The following is a 20,977-nucleotide window of genomic DNA, read 5'->3' on the forward strand; positions in this document are numbered from 1 at the left end:
TACCTGGCTCCAGACCGGGGCCCCGGCCAGGGCCCCACCGCCGAGGAGTACAGAGCGAAGAGGATCCCCGAGCAGGCAGCCGTGAGCAGGAGCAGCAGCCAGAAGAGCGGGCCGCGCGGGGGCCCCATGCAGCCCTCACCCGCGGGCGCCCCGTCTGCCGCCGTCCCGGGCGCGGGGGAGAGGCGCGGGAGGGCCGGGCAGGNNCACCCGCCCTGCCTTCCCCCCGCCCCCGCGGCGCCTCCCCGCCCCGCCGCTCCCCTCCCGCTCCGGCGCTCTGCACCCTCGGGGGCTGCGGGGCGGGTCCCGGGGGCGGACGCGTTGCCCTCCGGCGCCCGGAGCTGCCCTCTGTACCGAATACGTGGGCAGCGGGCACCCGGACGAACTGGGGTTTGCTCGGGGCACTCTCCTGCCGCGGTCAAGGGCGGGCGCGCGCGGTCCTGGGGGCCCCGTGGGGGGCGGGGCGCGGGCAGCCGCCGCCACCTGCNCCCCTAATCTGGTGACCGTCCGGGGCCGCCAGGGTCCTCATTCGCACAGCGTTCCTTTACAAACCCAGGCCAGCCTGGGGCTCTCGGTGGCAGAGAAACCACCTGAAAGGCGTGGCAAGGCCTCTGTTGTCGCCAGAAAGGGCGTCACCTATAAGGGCGGGGCAGCCCTGGCTCCCTGGGGTCTTGAAGCAGGGCCCTCCGCAGAAGTGAGCAGTAGATGGGGGGGGAGGGGAGTAATATTCTCCTGCGGGCTGCGTCCAGGGCCTTAGGCACCCCCTAACCTGTGAGATCTTCAGGGATGAGAGGGAGCCTCTCCCTTCTGGGAAGATCCACCATCACCTGTTCATTTGTGGGAGCAAATCTGGGCGAGGCAACAGGTATGCGGCCAGCCAGAGAAGCTTCCAGGGCCTGCGCCTGTGGGCAGGAATGGGTCTTTGAGGCCGGCTTCTCTCACCTCCCACATGGGCCTCGCAGGGGTGAGGGTTGGCTTTTGCAAAGGGCAGAGTCTAGCCTGTGTTCAAGACTGACTCAGAGCGAGCTGTACCTCCTACCGCCTTTTTTTTTTTAAATGTTTTATTTATTTCTGAGAGAGAGAAACAGTGTGAGCAGGGGAGGGTCAGAGAGAGAGAGAGACACAGAATCCGAAGCAGCTCCAGGCTCTGAGCTGCCAGCACAGAGACGGACGCGGGGCTCGAACCCACGAACCATGAGATCATGACCTGAGCCGAAGTCAGACACTTAACCGACCGAGCCCCCCAGGCGCCCCACCTCCTACCTCCTTGGCAGGCGCTACTTGGAATTGATGATTTCAAGTCTTTTATTTCAGTTTTTGGTCATCAGAGTCCTTGTAGATATCACCTGTCTCCCTGCAGTGCTTAATAAGCCATCAGGCCCTCTCTGAGCCCACCCACCCTTGCTTTCAGTAAATGCCTCTTCTACTTTATGGAGGCAAAGGGAACCACTATTCGTTTCTTCTTTAAAAAAATTTTTTTTTAAATTTTTGGTCTTTTTGAATTGGTGGAGTGTATTGCCACCTATTATGTGTTCTGTGTGCACTGAAAAGAATGCATGTTCCATGGTGTTTGGATGGAATGTTCTCTCTGTATATCTGTTATGTATATCCATCCATCCATGAGATGATGTCCATCTCATCTAAAGTGTCGTTCAAAGCCAACTCTTTATTTTTTAAAAAATATTTTTTATTTATTTCTAGGAGAGAGAGAGAGAGCGTGAGCAGGGGAGGGTTAGAGAGAGAGGGAGACACAGACTCCGAATCAGGCTCCAGGCTCTGAGCTGGCAGTCAGCACAGAGCCCGACGCGGGGCTCGAACCCACGAACCGCGAGACCATCACCTAAGCGAAAGTCGGATGCTTAACCGACTAAGCCACCCAAGCGCCCCCAAAGCCAACTCTTAATTTCTCCAACTTCCCATCTTTAAATCTACCAGCTGGGTCCTCACTGAGGTCCAGCCTCCACCTGCCTGGACTCCAGCCTTAAGGGATTGGGGGGGTGCTCGCCTCCTGTGTGGGAGCTGCCCCCCCATCTGTGTCAATGAGTACAGTCTACCCCCTACACCTTTCTTTTTAAAGTTTATTTATTGGGGGGGGGGATAGCAGTGGGGGAGGGACAGAGAGAGAATCCCAAGCAGGCTCTGCACTGTCAGCTTGGAGCCCGACGTGGGGCTCGATCCTTTAAAGTGTGAGATCATGACTCGAGCCGAAATCATGAGTCAGACACTTAACCTGCTGAGCCCCCCAGGCGCCCTCAGCTCCAGTGCCTTTACCACCCAGCTCAGACCAAGGCGCTCAGCCGTCTACCTGTTATTCTCATTGCTCATTGGCAGCCTCACACAGCCTCCATCTCTGCCTTTCCAGGGCCTCCCGCACATCAGCCCCGAAACTTCTGTCCAGGCAGGACAGATTATGACCCTGGATCATAGCCCAGACTCTCCTATGTTCCTGGCTTTCTGCTCTGCACAACTCCGACCTGGATTCATGCTCTAAGACCTGCCTGTGCACTGTCCCCTCTTCCCTGCTTCCCACGCTCTGGCCTGGCTGAGCACCGCCAGGAGTCTCTCCTTCCAGAATAGGATGGTGCCACTCCGTGTTCAGCTCCAGCTGGGCTCTCTGCACCAGCCGGTTCCCGCTCCTTGGTTACCTCCAGCTACCTTCCCGCTGGGTAGGGAGGGGTAGGGGAAGTCTGTGCCGTCTCCGTGTCTCCCTGCATCTGGTCACCCCCCTGAAACTGTCCCCTCTGAGGCCAGCAGAGGCCTTCATCGTTCCCGATGGAGCAGACCTTTTCCACCTGCTCCATCTGCCTTTGAACTTGACAGTGTCCTCATGGTTACTTTTCCATCTCTGTTAACATCTGGCCACTTTCACAAGGCACTTCCTGCTCTGATCTGTTTCCAGAGTGAGAGCAGAGTCTTGCTTTCCTACTTCTTTTGCTTGTTTCCTACCCTTTTGATGGAAACGGGATATTTAAGACAATATATTGTAGCAGGGCATCTGGGTGGCTCAGTCGGTTAAGCTCAGGTCAGGATCTCACGGTTCATGGGTTCGAGCCCCGCGTCGGGCTCTGTGCTGACAGCTAGCTCGGAGCCTGGAGCCTGTTTCAGATTCTGTGTCTCTTGCTCTCTCTGCCTCTCCCCCACGTACACTCTCTCTTTCTTTCAAAAATAAATAAACATTAAAAAATTTTTAAAAATCTACTGTAGCAACTTTGGGTAGTGGACTCCCATTCTCCATCCCAGGTTTGTTATTTGCTTGTTCAATGATTGGCTGGCTTATTTTAGGGAGGCCAACCCCTTTCTGACCCCCGATTCCCCTAAAGTCTTAAACCTTTGCTGTTTCCCCATAGGGCGGTGTGATTGGGGGGTATGTCACCTGGGTTGGCTGTGGTTTGGGCTGGGCTCTCTACACCTCTCTCCCTGACCCAACCCAGCCCTTAAGCTCCATGAATTGCCATCTGATTGCTCTATGGTTTACAACAATGCCCTGGGGCAGAAATTGCTCTGCAGCCTGGGCTCCTTGGAAGGAGTAGCTCCTTTGGTTAGTGTTCCTACTCAGGAGGGCCCCTGTGGGCTGTCCCCTTCCCTGGTTCTCTCCTGCAAACTAGCTGGCTTACTCTTGAACCTATAGCTTCATCAAATCTACCAATCTTCTCCCAGTTGCCTTTCACCAGATTGACCTTACGACTGACCTTCTCCACCTTCTGTTGCAAATAAAGCCAGTTCCTCTAGGAAGAGATTAGGACCTTATATGGTTGGGTTTGTGTGTGTGCGTGTGTTTTGTTTTATGTTTTTTCTGTAGTAGGCTCCATGCCCAGCCTCGAGCCCAGTGCAGGCTTGAACTCATGACGCTGAGATCAAGACCTGAGCTGAGATCAAGAGCCGGACCGATCCATCCAGGCGCCCCAGGACCTATGCATTTTATAGCCTGCTTCTGTCCCGGGCCAAATCTCTGAGCCAGGGCTCTGGAGCTGGGGTGGGGGACAGTGGTGTGCTTCTGTCTGAGTGATGCCCTCGTTTAGGAGTGGAGCATGGGACAGAGGGGAGACAGTAGCCTCCGGTCCTCTCAGCTTGCCTCTCCTGGCACGAAGCCACCACCTTACAAGCCAGGACAGCCACAGCCAAGCCCTCTGTATCCTCGGTGACATCACACTCAAGGTGGAGTCTCCATTTCAGGAGCGGAAGCTGAGCAGAAGCGAGTCCCCACCTCTTGGCCGCACTTGCTCAAACTTTGCCTCAGCCACAGGTAGCTGGTACAGGATGACAGACGCCAGTGGCCTGCCCCTCCCTTGAAGAAAGTCCTGTGACAGGGCGCTGAGGGGAGAGGGGGTCCTGTGTTCTCGGCTGCACCGATCTGGAGTGAGGGTAGGGAGAGAGGGAGCAGTTTGGGCTCAGATACCACACACTCTTCTCAAATTTTAGTGGATTTTCCTCAATAGATATTTTATCATTTGTGTATACGCTTAGGACCACTTCTAGATACTGTAAATGATCTTTTTTTTAAAAAATATTTTTATTTATTTCTAGGAGAGAGAGAGAGAGAGCGTGAGCAGGGGAGGGTCAGAGAGAGAGGGAGATACAGACTCTGAAATAGGCTCCAGGCTCTGAGCTGGCAGTCAGCACAGAGCCCGACGCAGGGCTCAAACCCACGAACCGCGAGATCATGACCTAAGCGAAAGTTGGACGCTTAACCGGCTAAGCCATCCAGGCGCCCCATTGATTGATTTTTTACACTCTTCACCCATTTTATTGGAGCCTGGGTCTGTGGAGCCCCTCATGCTGTCATGCTGAAATCCATCTCTCTCTCTCTCTTTTTAATGAGCTCTAGGCTTGATGTAGGGTTTGAACTCTCGATCCCAAGATCAAGAGTCACTTGCTGTATGGCCTGAGCCAGCCAGGGGTACCCTGAAATCCATCTCTTGCAATGGTTTTTACAATTGTTATATCTTATTGTTGGCTTGATCATTATCATAAAGACCCTTCTTTGTCTCTTGTTACAGTCTTTGTTGTTTTTTTAAATTGTAAGAAATGTCTATTTTTGAGAGAGACAGACAGACAGAATGTGAGCAGGGGAGGGGCAGAGAAAGAGGGAGACACAGAATCCGAAGCAGGCTCCAGGCTCTGAGCCATCAGCACAGAGTCCGATGTGGGGCTTGAACCCATGAACCGTAAGATCATGACCTGAGCCGAAGTTGCATGCTCAACTGACTGAGCCAGCCAGGCTCCCCTACAGTCTTTGTTTTAAAGTCTAGGGGCGCCTGGGTGGCTCAGTTGGTTAAGTGACCAACTTCAGCTCAGGTCATGATCACACGGTTCGTGGGTTCCAGCCTGTGTCTTCCTCTCTCTCTGCCCCTCCCCTGCTCATACTCTGTGTCTCTCCCAAAAAACTAAATAAACATTAAAAAAATTTGTTTTAAAGTCTATTTTGTTTGATGTCAATATTGCTAGTCTGACTTCTTTAACTCATTTCCATTTACATGGTAAATGTTTTTTCCACTCTTCACTTTCAGTCTGTGTCTTTAATCTTGCAATGGTTTTTAACTCACTGTTGGCTTCACTGTTGATTTGTTATCCTAAAATTCTACTGAATCAGAGAAATTTGAAATGCAAACTGGATATTTGGCAAATCTAAGGAATTGTTAACGTTTTTTGATATGGTAATAGTATTGTGCTTATTTTAGAGTTCTTATCTGTTAGTAAAACATACTGAAGTGTTTACAGATGAACAATATGGTGCGTGGGGTTTGCTTAAAATAATCCAGTCTAAGCTGTAAGTGGGGAGGGCATGAAGGCCCCGATGAAAGAAGATTGGCCATGAGTTAATAATTATATTAATAATTACATTAATTTTTATTAATATGAGCTGGACAGTGGGAGTTCATTACACTATTCTTTCTACTTTTGTGTATGTTTGAGTTTTTTCTAAAATGAGATGTTAATTTATTTTCTTTTGCCTCCATGTGTAATATACTTCATTAGATTTTTTTTAAAAACAAATATAAGGTCATCATTAAGTTGAGTTAAAATCTTGAAAAGTTGGGGATCACCTGGGTGGCTCAGTCAGTTAAGCATCTGACTGCAGCTCAGGTCATGATCTTTCGGTCAGTGAGTTCGAGCTCCGCATTGGGCTGCGTGCTGACAGCTCAGAGCCTGGAGCCTGCTTCAGATTCTGTGTCTCCCTCTCTCTCTGCCCTTCCCCTGCTCATGCTCTGTCTCTCTCGGTCTCTCAAAAATGAATAAACATTAAAACAAAAAATTTTTTGAAAAAAATAAACTTAAAAAAAATCTTGAAAAGTTGGGGTGCCTGGGTGGCTCAGTTATTTGAGCATCTGATTCTTGATTTTGGCTCAGGTCATGATCTCATGGTTCGTGGGATCGAGCCCTGCATCAGGCTCTGTACTCAACTCTGTCTCCTCCCCCACACCCCGCCCTTTCCTCCCTCTCTCTCTCTCTCTCTTTCAAAATAAATAAACTTAAAACATCTTGAAAAGTATCTATAACATACTTTTCACTTACGACGTAGATTATGGCTTTATAAAACCAAGAAGACTTTAAAACTTCAAGTTCTCCACGTTCTGAAACAATCTTGTGTAAGCATCTTCATACAAAAACATTCTTATTAAAATCAATTCTGATTTTTCAGTATCTGAAGTGGCCTGCATTTCAAGCCAGTTTCTAATCAAAATTTATTAGATATTCTAATTATGTATCAGAGGCTGGTGTTGTCATTTCAATCAAAACTCCTTTCAGATGATTAAGTGTTTTATGGGGGGAAAAAAAAGCCATGATGAAAATTGTCCCAGTTGTATTTCAAGAATTTATAAAAAGACAAATTTATGCACTGAATGGAAGCTGAGTAGAACGGCACTTGCAAAAAGAAAACACATGTGATGACCAAATTTTAAATATCAGCTGAATGTTCTGGATCAGAGTGTGATTAGCACTTGTGAATCAAACAATTAGAGCCTAATGCTTTTCGAGAGTTAAAAGGTTTCTTTTTTTATATTTGTTTTCTATAGACCTATTAATGGGATGGGGTTTTTTTACCCCAACCTCTCGAAAATGTCAACTTCTTGAAAAAAATTAATGTCATTTTGGAAAACACGAGACACTCATTTTGACAATAGATGATTTGCCCACTTGCATCACACAGTGTCACTGATAAATTTTGCACAATTGTAATTGGTCTTGGTAATACTAGGAAACAAAAGTGTTAAAATTACAGAACGTGAAATGATTGTATCATTCATCTTAAGTATGATGCCGTAATATTGTATTTATTTTAACCCATTAACTGTTTCAGGATAGATCATAGTGATTTATTATTTTTTGGTCTGTGATGTTGGAAATTTCACGATGACTTTTTGGTGTATTACTTTGGATTCCAAATGGAAGCCATTCGCCATTCGCCATCTTGATGCTGACTATTTTGCAAATCTGAGCTCATTTCTCCACCTCCACTCCAAGTGGCCCGATGGCCATGTGGATTATAGTTGGCTTCTAATTCACTTCCCTGCCACCCATCTGCCCTCCAACTCTCCCTGTTCACTCAGCCAGCTGCTGATGTGATTTATATAAATGTCTGCTAGCAAATGGACTGGTGTCATTTGGACATTAGCAAATGGAGTGCAAACAGGTATGTGTGCAAATACCTGATAGCCGCGACACATGGTGTTGGCCCTAATGGACAGTCCTGGTGGAAAGATTTGGACCCAGTTCGGCTGCCTAGCAACATGACCACCTATTCGGACTTAACTGTATGTGTTGTGAGGGTACCCAACAAGGGCTGGGCGTAGGAAATGAGGATGCGTTGACATTTTGTGTGTGTGTGTTTGTGTAGGGTGTGTGGTGAGGGAAGTGCGAACCAGTGGCCTTCGGTCGGTCCCTTGAAACTGCGCACGCCTGCCCCATCCTCCCAGACTCCTCTTTGGGAACCCCTGTGGGGTGCCCTTTCTCCCAGGGCGCAGGATCAGCCGAGTTCTCTTTGCATCTTGTCCCTGGTGACAGTTCGCACCTCAGCCCTGAAACCAAATGCTTCCTTGCTTCCTTTCCCAGTGAACCCTTGGGGTTCAGGTGTCCTTGCCAAGCCTCGCCTGCTGGCCTCGCTGCTCTGCTAGTTCAGAGTGGCAGCCGGGGGAGGGGGCGGGAGGGGGGAAGAGAGAGAGGCAGGGAGGGGCCCTCCAGCCTCTATCCCCCCCCTGAATTCCGTGGATGAGACAAGGAAGGAAGGAGGAACACTGAGGAAGGGGATACCTCCAGATGCCTAGAATGTTCCAGAAGGTGGGTTGCAAAGCCAGAATTGCAGTTCTGCTGTGTGGGCTGGGACAAGTTCCTTAAGCTCTTATTTCTGTATGCCCCGTGTCTTCATTTGTACCGTGGGAGCGGTAATAATTCCAACCTCGTAAAGACGGCCAGACTCGCTGACTGTGACTGCAGCGCTTCAAGGAGCGGAGGGAGCCCCCGACAAGAGTGGGCTGTTCTGGCCCCACGCAGACTGTTGAGGACGGACACCGGGCCATGAGAAAGACGGAGTCCTTCTTGGGGAAGCCCTGCGTCTGTCCCGCACCGCCAGGCAGCGGACGGCGTAAGAGTGGCGCCATCCACGCGGACCCCCCCGTCAGCGGGCACATCGCTGCTGGACGGCCGCCCGGGTCCTGCCACACTGGAAATTCACACCCTCCCCCCGACGAGAGGGCCAGTCTGTTTCCCGGCGCCTTGACTCTGGCCTGGCTTCGTGACTTCCTTTGGCTGGTAGAATGTGGCCGAAATGACATCTGCCTTCTGATAATGGGCCTCTCCTGGCCTTGTAGCTTTTGTTCATGTGCTCTGGGGTCCCCTGCAACCACGTCCAGGGGACGGAGAGGCCCAGCCGGGAGCCGGCCTGACCTACCAGACGGGGGAGCGAGGCCATCGTGGGCCACAGCCCCATTCCAGCCCTGGATGTCCACAGTTGCGTGGGGCCACCCCGGGCCAGAGCAGAGGGGTCAGCCCCGGCGGCCGGTCCATAAAATCACGAGCAAGCATGTGGCCATCTTTTAAGCCTTCGGATTTGGGGAGACCTGGAAGGCAGCTTCCCGGGCAGCTGGTTTGGGACGGTGCTGCCAGGGGGCCCAGGAAGTGGCCGTTCTCCCCTTTGGCCCACAAATGTGGAAACTGATATTCTTACCTCACTTCTCGCATCCTAGACGGCCGGCCTGGTCGCCGAGAAAAGATGGAGCCCTGAGCAAGCCAAAGAGAGCGGCTAATTTAGAAGGGTTGCACAACCGGAGGAAGGAAGGTCAAGTTGAACAACCACGACCACCCGCGGCAGGGGAGCGAGGGAGGGCCGATGGGAAGGCCAACTCGGTCATGTGAGGCTTTTCGTGGAGATTCTATTAGAACATTAAAAAAAGGGGCGCCTGGGTGGCTTAGTTGGTTAAGCGTCCGACATTGGCTTAGGTCATGATCTCGCGGTTCGTGGGTTCGAGCCCCGCGTCGGGCTCTGTGCTGACTGCCAGCTCAGAGCCTGGAGCCTATTTCGGAGTCTGTATCTCCCTCTTTCTCTGACCCTCCCCTGCTCATGCTGTCTCTCTCTCTCTCTCTCCTAGAAAAAAAAAAAAACATTAAAAAAAAAAGTCCTGGGATTAAACCCACAGCAAACAAAACCCATGATTGATACATTTAAAAATTCACTAGACAGTCTGAAAAAAGATGGTAGTCTTTGCTGAAACCCAAATAATTAGTACACAGGGCGGAACCCTCTGTCCCCGTTTTTCTTTTTTAATCTTTATTCATTTTTGAGAAAAGAGACAGAGCATGAGCGGGGGAGGGGCAGAGAGAGAGGGAGACACAGAATCTGAAGCAGCTCCAGGCTCTGAGCTGTCAGCACACAGCCCAATGTGGGGCTCGAACTCACAGACCATGAGATCATGACTTGAGCTAAAGTCGGGCACTTAACCAACGGAGCCACTCAGGCGCCCCATGTTTTTAAGATGTGAATTATATGGGGGAACCTGGGTGACTCCGTTGGTTAAGCATCTGACTTCGGCTCAGGTCATGATCTTGTGGTCTGTGAGGTTGAGCCCCGCGTCGGGCTCTGTGCTGACAGCTCAGAGCCTGGAGCCTGCGTCAGATTCTGTGTCTCCTTCTCTGCCTCTCCCCTGCTCATGCTCTGTCTCTCTCTCTCTCAAAAAAAAAAAAAAAAAAAGATGTGATTTACAAAATGGACAGAAAGGGAGGACAGATCTAGGGAAGAAAAGAACACCAGAAAAGATGGTGAAAAGATACATTAGCAGGTAAATGGTAAAGGGTTTCCTGATCTGGGAGAAAGGGAGCTGGGGCTGCAGATTAGAAGGGCTCTCGGACCCCCAGGGGGTATTACCTCTGCAAAGCCAGGCATGGTGACCCCTCCTGGCGACAGTCCAGAATGCTAGGGACAAAGAAGCTCCCAATGACAAGAACAGGTTACGTCAAAAGAAGAGAGAATTAGCCTGACGTGGACTCTAGCCGCCAGCACTGGAGGCTGGGAGACGGGAAGGCAGAGAAAGAGGCTCCGAGGGCTGCATGGGAGTATTTGCAAGTCCATAAATCCCCCCAGCGAGAGGCAGGTGATGTGCGAGGCTCTACACCCAGCCAGGGACTATAATTGATGCTCTGCTTGTCGAAGTCAGAACCCTACCTGTCCCCAAACACCTTGTAGACAAGCCTCCCTTGGCAAATCCTATCCCCCACCACCCCGAGTGATTTTTCTGATTTCCTTAGCCCCTAACTCTGAAATACTGCTAATCCCTGCAGTTTTCTGATAATCCCAAAGCAGGTCCAGATCACTAGGCCTGCCTCCGTGGGCGAGAAATTCCCTGTCTATGACAGGGGTTCCGCTCTGCCAAGTTTGTCTTTCATTCAAACAGAGCACGATGCCTACAGGAAATGCAAAGGCGTGCAGAGCCATGTTTCTTCCTGCACTTAACGACCAGCTCATGGTGGAAACTGCCATGCATCACCCTGGGTGTGCTATGGGCTCTGAGACCGCGAGGAAGCATGTGTGTGCATGCATTGTGCACGCACGTGCGTGCGTGTGAACGGGGTGGGCGCAAGGCCTGTGGTTTCCTGCTTCCCATCCCAGGTAGCCTGCACACTGCGGCCTGTGCATCTACCCCGGATGTGATGACCCGGAGAATGCCGTGTTTCAGTATCTATTGATTCGCAAACAATTTCTGTGGACACGTATAAATCCTTAGGTGTGGTCAGGTGTACTTTTCCTCCTCCTGGGAACACACAGGTTTGACTTTAACCTCTGCATACAGGTCAACAGGATATGTGAGGACCGCCGTGGGGAGAAGCTCCAAGAGCCACCACCCTCTCCTAAGTAAACATCAGCCCTCCCATTAATAACATGAACCTCCATCCTGGTTCTTAATCTCTCCTGATCTCTGTAGCACTGGGGCAGAACAGAGGTGGACAAAACAGGAAATTGTGTGTGGTGTTAGAGATCTACCTTAACCTATTTTTTTAATGTTTTATTTATTTTTGAGACAGAGAGACAGAGCACGAACAGGGAAGGGGCAGAGAGGGAGACGGGGACACAGAATCTGAAGCAGCTCCAGGCTCCGAGCTGTCAGCACAGAGCCTGATGTGGGGCTCGAACCCACGAACTGTGAGATCATGACCTGAGCCAAAGTCTGATGCTCAGCCGACTGAGCCCCCCAGGCGCCCCCAATCGGTTGACTCTTGAAAGAGGAGGGAAGGAGGGAGACAGGGATTCGGGGCACAGGGTGGGCCCCAACCTTGAAAGCACAAACCGAGACTCCACCCACTGGTAAATGGCTCCATTCCTGGCTCGGCATTCTTCCCAGGTGACTCCTGGTGGGAAGAGGCCTCAGGGTTTGGAAGTGTGAACTTGTACTTGGGGTTCTTGGTCCAAACCGGAAGGGGTCAAGGAAGAGGGTGCGAGCTATTTAGTGTGACAACTTCTCTCCTGGAACTGTATTTTCCTGTCGAAATTTTACTTCAAATTTGTGAGAGAGCTGGGCTTTCAAGAAAGCCAGTTCGGAATGTATTTCTGGTTGAGCGTCTTTATAGCAAGAAAGAGTGACTGGCTAACATTGTGGGACCAGATATAGCAAAGTAACGGCTGCTTAAAAGTGTTTGATTCACCTCCAGAATTAGAGTGAATTGGCAAGTGTGGGCAAGTGAATTAGAATGAGTTAGAATTAGCGGTGTTTCAAGACTGCCCAACCACTGTCTCAGGTTAGTTTCCCAGAAGCAGAGCCTGAGGCAGGGATTTGGAGGCGTGTGGCTTATCGAGAGGTTCTTCTGGAAATACCTGGAAGAAGGGCGAGGAAAGGGACCATAGGGAAGAGGTCTCAGGTACAGTCTGGACGCGGGAGTCCAAGCAGAGACCGCACCACAGAATTGTCCCGACCTCAGCAAGGGGGAGGGCTTTGTACTCCCTCCCTCAATGAGATGATGGCTTCCAGGAATGGGGTGCAGGGTGGAGAGTTCCGTCAGCCCAGGGCAACCCTCCAGAGAAGGGCACAGGCATCCGCCAATCACCTGAACAAGGCCACACTAGGGGATGTAGGGGAGTTTCCTGCGAGAGTCTGTTATTCGTGCCAGAGTCTGCTTCCGACGGCCCGTCAGGAGATTGCTCAACTATTGCATTAGAAACGCTAGAGAAAGGGATTTCGCCTTTTTCTCAGGCTCAAGGCTCTTCCCTTTCCCAAAAGCATGTGCCTTATTTCCTTTCCTCGGGGCTTGTATGTTTCTTGGACGCACAAGTCATACACATGACGGTAGCTGACGAAAACGCTAAGGGATAAAGGTTTTTCATGGTCTCCTTTTCCCCTTCCTCCTTGAACTGTAGGGTATTTTTAATTTTTTTTTAAATATTTTTTTAAGTTTATTTATTTAAGCAGTCTCTACACCCAGCATGGGGTTCAAACTCACGGCCTCAAGATCAGGAGCGGCACGCGCTACCGACTGAGCCCACCAGGGCCCCCCTGGATTCAAGCATTTTTATGTATTTATTTATTTTTGTGTGTGAGAGAGAGACAGAGTGTGAGTGGGCAAGGGGGAGAGAGAGAGGGAGACACAGAATGTGAAACAGGCTCCAGGCTCTGAGCTGTCAGCACAGAGCCCAACGCAGGGCTCAGACTCACGAACTGTGAGATCATGACCTGAGCTGAAGTCGGACACTCAATGGACTGAGCCACCCAGGCATCCCAACACTGCATCTTTTAAGGAGTCCAATTCAGTGGATGTTACCGTATGGTTTAGTATATTCACAAAGTTGTCTAAGTTTTCCTTCATGTTGTCTCTATTAGGAGATCCCAGGCTGCCTCCTCCACCACCTCCTCTACTTTGACACAGAACACTTCACTTCTGACACTTTATGGTCACGAATTGTGTGTGGGGTGGGGGGAGCTTCTCCTCACACCAAGCAATTCTGTGACACAGCCAAGTGGCCTACAGATCACTTCCTTTTAATTCTATCCTGACACTTTACCAGGAGGCAGCGTCAGACCCCACGGGTTAGGGGCTCAGCCCCATGAGACTGCCCCCATCCTGCTGCAGATGCCAGTGCATGTTGTCACCTGTGCATGTCGTCCCCTGTGTGTCCGATTGGCTGTAAAGCTGAGGTTCCCACACTCCCCTCCTTGGGTTTGATTAATTTGCTAAGGCAGCTCACAGAACTCAGGGAAACGCGTTTTTCAACAGGGTAAGATAAAGACTATGGACAGATGGGGCCGCCTGGGGGGCTCAGTCGGTTAGGCATCAGACTCCTGATTAGCTCAGGTCCTGATCTCCCCGCCCCACCCCGGGCTCTGAGCTGACAAAGGAGAGCCTGCTTGAGGTCCTCTCTCTGCCCCTCCCCTGCTCCCTCTCTCTCTCTCAAAATAAATCAATAAACATTAAAAAAACAAAGGAATACAGATGAACAGTCAGATGAAGACATACGTAGGGTGGAGGCTGGGAGGGCCCACAGCACAGCCAGGGGCTTCTGTCCCTGTGAAGTCGGGGTGAGTCACCCACCCAATTCGTGGATGTGTTGGTACCCCTGGCAACTCTCCGAGCCCCTTAGTACTGGGATTTTGCAGAAGCTTCATCACATGGGCATGACCATCCATCCATCCATGTATGGCCCCTCTGCCCATTCTGGAGGATAGGGGACTAAAAACTCCAGACTTCGAATCTTGGCTTGGTCTCTGTGGTGACCAGCCCCCACCCCAGAGCCCACCTAGACCCCCCTCATTAGAACAAAAACCATTCCTGACACCCGGGGAGTTCCAGGGTTTTAGGAGCTAGGTGCCAGGGGTAGGACTGGCCGGGGGCAAAGTGGGGGGCAGAGCCCAAAACGTACTTATATTTTTTCTATTACGTCACATTCACTAATTGTTCTCTGGCCCAGTTTCCTTCTCACTTCCTTCTTCTTTCCAGGCTTTGATAGGACCATCTTCTTCCCTCTAGAAATACATTCTTTGGAAGTCCCTGTTGTGAGGGGCGCCTGGGGGGGTCAGTCGGTTAAGCGTCCGACTTCGGCTCAGGTCATGATCTCACGGTTCATGGGTTCGAGCCCCGCGTCAGGCTCTGTGCTGACAGCTCGGAGCCTGGAGCCTGCTTCACATTCTGTGTCTCCCTCTCTCTCTGCCCCTCCCCTTCTCGTGCTGTATCTCTGTTTCTCAAAAATAAATAAACGTTAACAAATTAGAAAAGAAGAAAATCTGTTGGTGGTAAAATCAGTTTTCAGACATGGGAAAGGCCATTGGTTCACCCTGTTCTGGATCGTTTTACTCAGTAGGGAGGTGAGTTCTCTCTCAGCGCTTTGAAGACAGAGTTCTACTGCCTTCTGGCTTCCGTTATGTTATCGCCGTTGAGAAAAGCGGCTATTGATCTCATTACAGGTCCTGTGTCCGTGTTCTACATTTTTCTCTCTGGCTGCTTTTCCTGTGGTGGCGTGCCCTTCACCACCGTGTGTCTCATGCGGATTTCATATTTATTTATCCTGCCTGGTGTACGTTGTGCTTCCCGTACTGAAGATTCATATCTCAGTCACATGTTGGGAATTGTTGGCCTTTACCTCTTCTAATGTTATCTCAGTTTCATTCTCTATTTATTTTTTGGAGGGTGGGGAATGGAGAACTCTGTTTAGGCTTATATTAGGTCCTTTTATTTCATCTTCTATATATTTTTTTTTAATTTTTTATGTTTTATTTATTTCTAGGAGAGAGAGAGAGAGCGTGAGCAGGGGAGGGGCACAGAGAGAGGGAGACACAGAATCTGAAGCAGGCTCCAGGCTCTGAGCTGGCAGTCAGCACAGAGCCCGATGCGGGGCTCGAACCCACGAAGCGCGAGATCATGACCTAAGCGAAAGTCGGACGCTTAACCGACTAAGCCACCCAGGCGCCCCACATCTTCTATACTTTTAAATCTCTCTTAGTTCAATATCTTTATATCTCTGTTTATTCTTTTAAAAAAAATTTTTAAAAATGTTTATTTATTTTTGAGAGAGAGAAAGAGCGTGAGCAGGGGAGGGGCACAGAGAGAGGGAGACACAGAATCTGAAGCAGGCTCCAGGCTCTGAGCTGTCAGCACAGAGCCCGATGCGGGGCTCGAACCAACCCACTGCGAGATCAGGACCTGAGCTGAATTTGGCCACTCAACCAACTGAGCCACCTAGGTGCCCCGTTTCTGGGAATTACATTTTTAAAAATTCCTTCAAAGATTTTGTACATATGCACCTTGTATTCTGTATCTGCTTACTCCAATATCGGAAATCCTTGGGTTGGGGGGGGGCGGGGAGGTGCTTGGGTTTTGTTGACTTAATGTAAGGGAAACCTGGGGGCCTCAACTGGAGGCGACCCTTTCTACAGAGGATTTGTATTTGCTTCAGCTGGTGGCCAGGGAGTTCTACGACCTTCATTCTCCTTCTATTATCTCAGCTTAATACGAGAGTGTCAGGTCAGCACCCCCAACCCCAGCTACTGGCTCAAGGCCTAGTCTTTTTGTAGATGAAGTCTTGACATTGACATTTGTCCTTGAAGAAAGTCTGTATTTCTTGGGTGTTGGATGCTTTCTATTCCCAACTCTGGTTTCAGCTCAAATTTGAAGATTGGGTGAGGAGCATGGGTGGCATAGGAAAGGAGACCTCCCTCACTGTGAAGTCAGCAAGGCATTACACAGACATTTATTATCCAGGATTGAGCTGTTTAGTCGTAGGAAGGCTCTATACAGTAGTGAACCCACCATACTGCTCCTGACAGAAATCCTACATTTTTAGCATCCTTGCTCTTTTTTTTTAATTTTGAAATAATTTCCTATTTCCAGAAAAGTTGTAAGAACAGTCACTTCCTCCAGATCTCCCAATCGTTGATATTCTTCCACATTTGCTTTTATCATTCTTCCTCTCTCTCTTTCCTGAACCATGTTCCCTAAACAATTTGTAAGGCAAGTTGCAGACGTGATGTCTCTTTATTCTTAAATACCCCTTCAGTCTATTGGCCAAGGGCAAGGATATATATATTTTTTTATTTCTAGGAGAGAGATAGAGAGAGAGACAGCGTGAGCAGGGGAGGGTCAGAGAGAGAGGGAGTCACAGACCAAAACAGGCTCCAGGCTCTGAGCTGGCAGTCAGCACAGAGTCCGACACGGGGCTCGAACCCACGAACCGCGAGATGATGACCTAAGCGAAAGTTGGACGCTTAACCGACTAAGCCACCCAGGCGCCCCGGGCAAGGATATTTTCTTTTGCAAAACCACAGCGTAATTATTTTACAGGAGTAGAATTCAGTGATTCGCCACTTACATACAACACTCAGGGCTCATCACAGGTGCCCTCCTTAATGCCCATCCCCCCTCTAGCCCAGCCCCCACTCGCCTCTCTCCATCAGCCCTCAGTTTGTTTTCTATCTGTAAAAGTCCCTAGGGNAAAAAAAATTTTTTTAAGTCTCTTATGGCTTGTTTCCCTCTCTTCCCCCCACATTTTGTTCATCTATTTTATTTCTTCAGTTGCACATGTGAGTGAAATCATATGGTATTTGACTTACTTTGCTTAGCATAATACACTCAAGCCCAAAGCAGGACTTGAATCACGACCTTGAGATCAAGACCTGAGCTGAGATCAAGAGTCGGATGCTTAACTGACTGAGCCACCCAGGCATTAAACTATAAATAATAGTTTAATAGTTAGGTTTAATTTTTTTCCAGTTACTTATCTTCGTATTCCATGTTAGGATTCCCCTCCCCCCATCCTTGCTGATTTTTAATACTTTTTAATAATATTAAATATTAAGCTTCTGTTAAAGGAAAAAAAGAGGCAACATGCTCAAAATAGAGTCACTTGTGCTAAGCCACGTCAGCAAGCGAAGACTTAATATCTAATGTAATTGCAGATTTGCCTCCCGGGGAATGTGACCTGAGACTTTTAACCATCGGTAATTATCCTGATGAGCAGTAGTGAGGTGATCTGCATGATGAACCCCCACCCTTCCCCTCCAAAAAAAGGTAACTTCGCTTGAAACAATTACTCTTTTGTTAGAAACTGCACCCCTCCCCCCAACCGCCTTGTGCCCACGTCTCTTACTTTGCAGAGCTCCTGGGAGTTCCTTTCCGTTTGTTAGACGGGATGCTTCCCAATTCCCAGTTGCTGAGAAAAGCCAATTAGCTCTTCAAATTTACTCAGTTGGATTTTGTTTTTTTAACAGCACAAAGGGAAACTATGCCAATAGGTATACTTAGAGAAGTGTCACTCCCTCCCCGCGCCCTGTTCTACACCCTCATCCCTTCCACCCTGTTCTACTCCTGAAGAGGCTCAGAACAAGTCTTTCCAAAATGTGCCCCTTTGTGGACTATTTAGAACCGAAGGCAATCAAGATGTGTGGCTGGAGAGAAATTCTCGACCTTCCCTTAACTACCTAGAAGAATCTACATTAGTTCTTTCCCAGAATAAGAGGTCCTACCAGAGATAAATTTTACTGGACTGACCCGTCTGTGTGGCAGGGCAAACATCTAATTATGAAATAACTGCTTTTCTTACTGCCCTGTGAGTTCCCTCCTCCCCTGGGAAGCCCAGACTTCCCTCCCATTCCTCAGCTCAGGACGGCACACATACCTCATTTTACTTTTCTGTCTTTGAACCTCTCCTCCATGTGAGTTTCCCATATGTATGAAACTGAAGGACATTTTCTCCTATTAATCTGTGTCATGTCAATTTCATTCTTAGGCCAGCAGGAAGAGCCCTGAAGGGTAAAGGAAAACTTCTAACCCCACACCCTGCGTAGGTCACCAGCCTCACTAGTTAGTTTCTGGTGTCTTTTCCTTGTGTTTCTTTTTGCAAAAATAAGCAGATACGTGATTATTATTTAATTATTTCCTATATAAAAGGTATAAATAGTATAAATAGCCTTTGTCTTTAGTTTTTCTTTTTTTTTAATTAATAATATACCCAGAGGGACACCTTGGCTAGCTTGGTCAGAAGAACATGAGATTCCTGATTGCAGGGTCCTGAGTTTGAGCCCCATGTTGAGTGTAGAGATTGTTTAAATAAATAAGTAATTAAACTTAAAAAATATGTGTAACTATACATACACACACCCTTAAAACCACTCCATGGTAGTCCACAGAGATCTTCCTCATTTTATTTCAGCTGCCTCGTCCTCTGTTGCACAGATGTATCCTTCTTCATGTTCAGATCTCTTACATTAAAAACAATTTTTTTTTAATGTTTATTTATTTTTGAGAGAGAGCGAGCATATGAGCAGGGGAGGGAGTCACAGAATCAGAAACAGTCTCCAGGCTCTGAGCTGTCAGCACAGAGTCAGACGCAGGACTCAAACTCACTAACCACAAGATCATGACCTGAGCTGAAGTCAGACGCTTAACCGACTGAGCCCCCCAGGCGCCCCTCTTTCATTTAAGTACCTCAGCATTTCCCAATATTTTGTGCTTTTGAACAATCCTGAAGTTGAATAATCTTGTGCATATTTATTTTTGTATTACTGAAGATTTACATTCAGGGTAAATTCCTACAGAAAAGGATTTGTTTTGGTCAAGGAGCTATTGATCTCGATGTGTTAATTTTATATTCTACTGCCTTACTCTATCGACACTATGTAGCACGTCCTGTCTTATACTATCAGCAGAGAACTCCAAATGTACTTCCTCAAATTTAAATTCAGGCGAACCCAAACATAAAGGCTGAGTCTCGTTTATCTGGATCCAAAGGGGAGTAAATTGTGTTGGCTCATTCCTGACATACCAGTCGAAAGACTTGGGAAGGAGAAATAAATTAGAGGCATAAAGAATTTGAAAATAGTCTATGTGCAGATGCTATGATAGCATTTGTCAGCCTTCACAAACATAAATAATAACCAGGGAGCGGATATATCATGTTGTAGCATGTTTTGTTTCAACAGCAACAAAGAAGATAGAAGACTGAGTGCTGCATTCAACAAGGAAAGTTCGAAATCTGTATGAGGAAAACATTAAAATACTGAAAGACACAAACAAGGAATTGGACAGATGGAAGATGGTCTTGCTCTTGGAAAAGAGAACTCAACACATCCGTCAGTTCTCCCCAAGTAAATTTATTTATTACACATTTTTTTTTATTGTTTGTTTTTGAGAGAGAGAGAGTGTGAGCAGGGGAGGGGCAGAGAGAGAGGGAGACACAGAATCCGAAGGAGGCTCCAGGCTCTGAGCCGTCCCCACAACACACGGGGCTTGAACTCACACACAGTGAGATCACGATGTGAGCCAGAGTCGGAGGCCCACCCGGCGGAGCCATCCAGATGTCCCTCTCCCCAAGTAAATTTATAAATCTAATGCAATTACAATTAAGATACCAAAACATTTTTCCTAGATTTTAAGCGGATACTAGAATTCACACGGAAGGATAAACATGTAAGAATAGCTAGGAAAACCTGAAAAAGGCCAGTTGAGCATCCCAGACAAGGGGTCGCGAGATGTTGCCACCTGCTGCCCAGAGCTGGTACTGCAACCCTCCTGAGCAAAGCAAATTCTGTCCTATTGATATCAAGTAACTTTTGAACCCTGTGCATGAAGTCTGAAAGAAAGCTTGTGTTTGTTTTTTGTGTTTGTGTGTGTTTTTGGCCTTCCGTGTCCTCCTTCATCAAGGGCCTCTATTCGGTTTAGCATCTTTAGAATTCTTTCTGGGCTTCAGAATCTTAATCCTGGAGACAGAGCTCAGGGGGGATAAGATGAAGTGAAATGCCGTGGGCTTGGTCCAAATTCTCTACATGGGACTTGAGAAACTTTTGGACGATGGGAGAATAGAGAATGAAAGGGGAGGACACTGGGTCCCTGAGTATCAGGCTTTTTACATACAGTAATTTTCTAAATCCTTGCGAAATGGATACCGTAAAAGTCCTGTCACAGATTAGAAAACGGTGGCCTAAGGACATGGTAAAGGGTGTGTTTTTAAGGGTAAAATCGTGATTCTCATACAAACGTAAAATGAACACGTGTCAAGGATTTTATTTAACTTGTTAATTAACGAAGGAACCGTTGAGATGTAAATACCAGTTCAAAGGACAGTCCAAAGTACAGACACACATGTAGGCAACCAGGAATGCTAAAACGAACTTGCTTGTACATATAAAATGGGGTCACCAGCCACTGGGGAATCATTATTTGTGTCTTCATTATATAAGACGTTTTGCATCTTCATGGACAAGAATCATTCTTTTTTTACTATCAGTTGTCCACAATCCAGAGAGTTGCCAAATAGCTCAAAGACAAGGAAAGGTGTAGATCCTTCTAGAATATGATAAGCCCCGGAAGAATCCTCTAGACAGTCTACAGTGAAATTAAGTAAGACCTTCAAGATTTCACAGCTGCTAAGTACAAGATTTAGAATTCAAAAGCAAATCTAGGGGCGCCTGGATGGCTCCGTCAGTTAAGCATCCGACTCCTGATCTCAGCGAATGTCTTGATCTCAGCATCGTGAGTTCAAGCCCCTCAATGGGCTCCTCGCTGGGTGTGAAGGTTT

At 48.4% G+C, this 20,977-nt stretch overlaps 1 protein-coding gene and 1 long non-coding RNA gene across 2 annotated transcripts in view; one reads left to right on the top strand and one right to left on the bottom strand.

Moving 5' to 3' along the window:
• ST6GALNAC2 (ST6 N-acetylgalactosaminide alpha-2,6-sialyltransferase 2) overlaps nucleotides 1-196 on the bottom strand; it is a 12,593-nt gene extending 12,397 nt beyond the window's left edge. Inside the window, exon 1 of the mRNA XM_077756249.1 lies at nucleotides 4-196. Coding sequence (XP_077612375.1) covers nucleotides 4-128 — 125 coding nt within the window. The 5' untranslated portion in view covers nucleotides 129-196. The remainder of the gene's footprint in view (nucleotides 1-3) is intronic.
• Nucleotides 197-542: 346 nt separating this feature from the next.
• LOC144224077 (uncharacterized) lies at nucleotides 543-19,565 on the top strand. The gene is made up of 3 exons (XR_013332904.1): nucleotides 543-862; nucleotides 17,361-17,472; nucleotides 19,383-19,565. It is a non-coding gene; the product is annotated as an uncharacterized LOC144224077 (long non-coding RNA).
• Nucleotides 19,566-20,977: the final 1,412 nt, after the last annotated feature.

This window comes from Crocuta crocuta, unplaced genomic scaffold (assembly GCF_008692635.1).
Source record: "Crocuta crocuta isolate KB4526 unplaced genomic scaffold, BGI_CrCroc_1.0 scaffold50, whole genome shotgun sequence".
Lineage (NCBI taxonomy): Eukaryota > Metazoa > Chordata > Mammalia > Carnivora > Hyaenidae > Crocuta > Crocuta crocuta.